The sequence below is a fragment of the Euprymna scolopes genome, chromosome 3 (genome assembly GCF_053919585.1).
Source record: "Euprymna scolopes isolate OS-2025 chromosome 3, ASM5391958v1, whole genome shotgun sequence".
In the NCBI taxonomy this organism is placed as follows: Eukaryota; Metazoa; Mollusca; class Cephalopoda; order Sepiida; family Sepiolidae; genus Euprymna; species Euprymna scolopes.
Genome location: NC_136484.1, coordinates 96,226,028 through 96,232,899, shown reverse-complemented (window position 1 = coordinate 96,232,899; position 6,872 = coordinate 96,226,028). Strand labels below are relative to the sequence as shown.

The 6,872-nt window shown below is 32.5% G+C and overlaps 1 protein-coding gene across 1 annotated transcript in view; it reads left to right on the top strand.

Moving 5' to 3' along the window:
* The window catches only part of LOC145257765 (phosphoglycerate kinase 2-like), a 600,882-nt gene that overhangs the window by 317,433 nt on the left and 276,577 nt on the right, over nt 1-6,872 (top strand). Inside the window, exon 3 of the mRNA XM_080115684.1 lies at nt 4,304-4,456. Coding sequence (XP_079971810.1) covers nt 4,304-4,456 — 153 coding nt within the window. The remainder of the gene's footprint in view (nt 1-4,303; nt 4,457-6,872) is intronic.

The following is a 6,872-nucleotide window of genomic DNA, read 5'->3' as shown; positions in this document are numbered from 1 at the left end:
TTAATTTGATTTGAGCCCAAAACAAATGTTAAGGGGTCCAAATTTAAAAAATTTTGACCCCAGCCGTCTCTATCAAATTACTCAGCCAATCTTTGGTCTAAACATTTAAAATTTTACACAAAGTGTATTCAGACGCAAGGCAAGCTTTTTAATCGGCTTTTGGCGGAAAATTTGGCTGCCAAGGAGTCAAAGTTCAAAAGATTTGACTTTTGCGGTCTCTAGCAAACTATTAAGCCAATTTTCGGTCTAAACATTTGAAATTTTACATAAAGGGTATTCAGACATACAGCAAACTTTTTAATCAATTTTTGGGCGAGAATTTTGCTGCCAAAAGATCAAGGTTGAAAGACTTGACCATTGCAGACTCTACCAAACTCCCCCACCGATTTTGGGTCTAAAGACTTGAAATTTTAGATGTAGGTTACCTGGATATGAGTCAAAATTTTAATTTAGATTATAAAGTTGTGAGCAGTACATAGAGCCGAGCTGAACTGCATTTATGTGAGTGACAATTGAGTGGTAAACTGAAAAGGATAGCAGATGAGACATCAAAATCAAAGATGAAAATGAACAAAATTGTTTTGGCTCGCATGTAATTATTTTAAGTTTTGATATGCATAAGGATTTAGCTCAGACGGTAACAAATAACGCTGATGAATATGTTTTGATTTCGATTCTAGCACTCAAGTCATATTTTTGCTTTACTTTTGAAATCATTACCATATATTGGGTATAATATAATAACCAAATGAGTATTGGCTTCACAATGATAAATATGAAATCTGTATAAATTAAAATATTATATTTAAGCGTATTTTACGACCGAGCAACACTGGGCGACCTGCTAGTTCTATTTTAACAAAAACCGAGGATTGAGTAGAATCGAAACTGAACATTCAGTGTTTCCAGTCAAGACATTTTAACGCCATCAGGAACTAGAAAAGGCTCGACAATGTACAAGTATTTTAATTGTGAATTCTCTGACGAATTACAAGTACTTGTACCCCCTCGACGTAATTACCCCCCGACAAACTCGACAAGCAGCTAAATCCCACCCCTTCACAGTAGAGATCCCTAGATGTAAGAAAGCCTTTTACTCTAATAGATTCTTCCTCAGAACTGCTAGACTTTGGAACTCCCTTCCGGGATTCTGCTTTCCCAAATGTACTGACATGCAGAAGTTCAAGTGTAATGTGAACAGACATCTTGTTGCTCAGCTTCCTTCATAATATCCCTGCAGCTTATGTCCCCGATAGTAACCCATACCTCAAAGTGGCACTATGCTTTGTTTGGGGTGAAAATTGAATTATAAGAAAAAAAATCTACTTAAAAAGAACGGTAATACAAAAAATCAGATATATGTATCTGAAGTTTTGAGGTGGTTCTGTCCCCGTGGATAACTTAGAGATCAGGGCATATAGAGATTTGATACATAGTGGGTAACATTGTCTGCCCTGAAGAATTTTATGCACATAATATAAATTTCATCAAAATAGGAAATATTTGAAGTCTTAATGGACGTTCGCTCCTCATAGCTCCCTTAGGAGTGCACTTAAAGATTTGAAAACATTTCCATTTTCTTTAGCAATAAAATTTACATAAGGATACCCTTTTAGATTTTATGTAGATTCTCTAATATTGTATAAGGAAAAGCACAAACGCAAGCATCACACATATACACAAACCTTAAGTTATCCGAAGTTTCCCTGGTTAGAGTGTGGAGTAGTATTATAAACGACATCATATCAAGGAGAGTTTACTTTAGTAGCAACCTTGATGTTGTCAGCTAAGTATTGTACTCACTGAGCTATGCTAAAATATTTATATCGATTTCATTGTGTAACATATTAGAAAAGAGCTCACACGTAGATGCGTGTAGATACGTAGCAGTGCTTCGGTTATGTTTACATATAACTTGTACCTGTGAATACAATGATACTTTCTAAGACATCTTCCTTTTTACGGACACAATGACGATGTGTTCTTCTTTGTCAGAATAGTGAAGATTTCGCCATCTTCCTAGGTATTACTTTCTTCAAGATAAGGTATTGTTTTATTGTGTGTCACCTGAGATGCTCCCACTAAAGAAATGCTGACAAATCCATAGATAGCTATTTATGTACGTTTCCAGAGTAGTCCTTTGTGAAAGCTGACCCCCACGCCTACAGACATTGCGACACATATTGTTCCTGCGGGAAGCAATTAAATATGGATCTTCAAGGGGCTCGACTGTGCTCTAATTTCTTGTTCCGCTTTATAAGATATTCACAACAATATGTTTTCTACCACAACAGAAAAAGACTTTCCTTTCTTTCCCCATGTGGCTAGAATCAAGCAGATTTTTCCATGGACAGAGACTTTTTGCAAGCGCTTCCCATCTGTGGAACACGTTATCGCAGGATTGCTACACTGCAGATTACAACATCGTTTACAAATACTTGCTATATAAGTAATAAAAAAATTCATACTATTGATTGTTCTTCATCTTCCAGTTTAAAATCTTTTCATCTCATAATGATATTCAGCATATATTACGTCAGCATAGAAATTCAAATGAACTGCTCTCATTTTTATGCTTAGTTTGACGGAATAACAGAACAGACAGCCATCAGTATTTTTACATACATTAGAAACCAGTCACTTTTCAGAATTTTCGAACTACGGGGAAAAAAAAAAAGAAATTGCAATAGAGATTTCGAATACATTTAACCAAACAAAACCAGTTAAAACTGGTCCTGCTTTTATTTTACTTTTTAAGATTCATAATTTAATTAAATTGTTTACATTACTTATCACAAACGAAGGTATACGGCTATTCACGTTACAATTTTTACACATTGCCCGATTTCTTTCTTAGCTTTTCCAGCACTTCTATTTAGAGTTATCCGACTTGGTCTTATTTTTTTTTAAACTACTGCTACTACTTTTATTATTATTATTATTAGTAGTAGTAGTAGTAGTAGTAGTAGCAGTAGTATTTTTTACTTTTTAAACATCTTACTGCTACTGTTGTTGGTAATTCTTTTGTAACACACACACACACACACACATATATATAATAGTAAAAACATACATATATATAATAGTAAAAACATACATATATATGTAACACATATAACACAAAAACACACGTATGTATGTATGCATATATATATATATATATATATATATATATATATATATATATATATATATATAATAGTAAAAACAAAGCTGTAAAATAGAAGTTTAAAATTAGTTTTTATTATTCGGCAGAACACTCAGAAACTAGTATGTTGTGTAATCCTTAATCCACGAAGTTTCGAAAAATGCTAATTCTTCTCATCAGAGGAAAACTGTTAGCAAAATAATCAGATAGAAATGCATTGGTTGGTTACTGCATGAGATGGAACTAAAAATTTTATGAGTTTTAGTCATAAAATATAAAAAATATAAGAATCTAAATATGGAAACATATCATGCGAAGAGTTCTTTCAGAAATATTTGGAGGAAAAAGTCAATTAGATGTATAGAGGTACTAGCATGGGTTTCCGGTGTTGCCCGGGTATTTGGAGATGCATGTTGAGCAAAAAAAAAAAAAAAGTGGTCAATTTTTTTTAAACTTTGACCCCTATTATGACCCCTTAAAATTTATTGTTTTGGGCTCAAATTAAGTTAAGTTAGATCCATGTCCAATGAACCTATATCTAAAATTTCAAGTGTTAAGACCCAAAATTGTCGAGGAGTTTGGTAGAGTTCTCAAAGGTAAACTCGTTGAACTTTGACCCCTTAATTGCCAAATTTCTGGCCGAAAACCAATCACATCGATTTTCCCAAATCTCAGTACCCTGTATATCAAATTTCGAGTCTGTAGACTAAAAATTGACAGAGTTATTGCCTAGGGAAATGTACACAGACACACACAGACACTTTCACTTTTATAGATATATAGATTTCTAAAGAGAATATTTAACACAATTCTTTTACTAATTTTCATAAAAAAAATTAGAACTAATTATTAAAACAGATTTTCTTTAATTGGATATGCAAATGAGATAACGTCTTGAATGTTGACTTCTTTTGAATACATAGTATATATAGAAATCGTGCTGAAATAAAGGTAAATGAAAGTCCGTGAAAGAGGGTACCTTTTGTATATATTAACCAAATTGTAAACAAACAAACAGGAATACAAATTTATTGTAATAGATACAATTTTTTCCATGTTGACTTATATATTTCTTTTAATATTTAAAACTAGACGAGGTGCACGATCTCTTTTAGAAAAATCTTCACTAAAATTTAAAATATGTTATTCTTACAGGATTGTGGCAACCATCCCCACCCTTAATTATTTGCTTGAGAACGGTGCCAAAAGTCTTGTAATTCTTAGCCATCTTGGGAATCCACGTGGTCAGAAAGATAGAGAACTCTCTCTCCAAGTCTTGGTTCCTGAAATTGAAAAATGTTTGGGAAGGTGAGTCATTCTTTTAGCAGAACTTTCTTACCTTGCATGTTCTTGTTTTCTTTTTATTTTCCTGTGAATATTATTGGCCAAGGTCATTAGGGAGGGCGTTTGTCTCGACAACCACAGTTTGTTTTGGTAATTCGATAAATTGATTGGAGTTGTTCTCTTTTTTTTACTTTTTTTTTTTTTTTTTTGCATTTTGTTCCAATAAATTCAAAATCAAGATGAAAAGACATATTAGAAAATTATCGTTTTATAGTAAACTAGCCTGGGTGCCCGGCGTTGCCCGTGTGTTTGTAGGTGTGTGTTGAGCAAAAAAAAAGTTGTAGCCGGCAGGCAGGCTTGAACCCGTAACGCGGAGGCAGAAAAGAAATTAGAGGTGTGTGTAAGGGTGTTGTTGGTTGAGCAAAAAAAAAAAAGAAAAAAAAAAGCAGTAGACAGGTAGGCTCGAACCTGTACCACGAAGGAGGAAAAGAACGTGAAAAAAAACCCTGACGGCTTTGTTTTTGCGTCCATCGCCAAACCGGAAGTGACATAGGTGCCAAAAGTCTTATATTTAGGCTAGTCAATCGAAAAAATGGGATGACTTTTGAAAATATGGGCGACAAAAGCGAGGAAAGTGTCCAGTTGAGGGTGAAGGAATTAATGTTTTTGGCTAATTTTTCGATATTTGCGGTCAGAAAAGTCAAGCTTTGAAACGATACCGATCTCATAAAAATCCGTCGCCTCTGTCGAAAGTTTTAAGCATACATATATACCTACATACATTTAAACAGACAGGTGAGATTTATATTGTAGATGGGAAGAATACTTGCACTAGAAAAGGTAAAATTGATTTCACAAATAGAACAGTTTTGCACCATTTTTACGCTCCCTTAACAAGATGAGAATCACAGATATAACGATACTGAATCCTATCTCTATAATTCTTATCAAATTTTGATTAGAATCCATGACATGATTCTGATTCTAGAAAATATATAAAAATCTAATACTGAAATTGAAAAACATCCCTACCCTTAATTATTTCTGCAAAAAATTTCAGATAAAAATGGTTTATTTTTACTATTGGTTAGCACAAATGATTGGATCAAATTCAATGCAGATCTGAAATATTTGTATTTTCAAATGGGAGATTATTTTCATAGTATGCCTTCAAAAATCTTTTACTTTAAACAATTTGAAATTTCAAGTTATCTGAATTTTTCATGAAGGCCTTCCATCCTGGTTTACACGTCTTTGTATAAAACTAACTCTAACTAAATATAGCCCTCATTACTCACCCTTAGGCCTAGCAGCAGTGTTTCAAAATTCATAATGATCGGAAAGATATGTGTATATGTATATTATTTATTTCTAAGTAAATAATATACACATATCTAACTTTATATAAGTAGAAACTAGATGTGTTTCTCTAGTTATACCCGGTATGCAGTGAATTTTTTTAGTTTGTAAATTTTGTTAGAAAAATAACATTTTAGTTGCAAGGTAGATAAATCATTATATTTAATAAAAAATATGATTTATCCCTCTTTTTGATTTATAATTTCATATATTTAGACATGTTTTTATATAATATAACCAAGTTATTTTCCCAATAAATTTTAGTGAAGTATTTTAAAAAATTTTTTAGAGCACCAAATAATGTTATATATTTTTTATTGAATGAATAAAATCATTTATTTAATTTCTTTTTTTTACAAAAACATTTCCTTCATTTTGCTAAGATTAACAGCGATTGATCTCCCTCTTATGGGTACAGCAAAATATACACCCGATGTTGTTGACGAATATAAGTAAAGTCTGAATCTGATGTGTCTAGTGTGGGTAACGTATTTTTGAATAGAAGTGGTACATCAGTGCAATAGCAAGTCAGACTTGTGTATATATATATATATATATATATATATATATATATAACAAATCGAGCGGCGGTATTTCGGACGATGTCAAAACATCGTTAAATTCACTACTCGTTCAGCGGCCGCCAATACCATAATGGTTAGGAGCCTTAACTGCCATACAGACAGTCGGGTTTCAATCCTGGCTTGAGGTGGTTGCCTGTCTAGCCGCACTGATGAGCTGTGAAACAGCGAAACAGTACTGTATGTGGATGACTATATATATATATATATATATATATATATATATATATATATATATATACTTGCAATAGCAAGTCAGAAGTGTATATATATATGACTTGCAATAGCAAGTCAGACTTACCCAGCTGTCTGAAATGAATTCGAAAAGAAATCCACTATATAATAAAACGTCAGGATATATTATTTCGACATAATAGTCAAGTATGTTATTGTAGTATCAATATCAATAATATAAAATGAAAATTGGTTAATCAGAATCAAATTTTATATGGCAGCTTAAATCCCATGTCAAATAATCTCACAAGATTACTTTATATGTT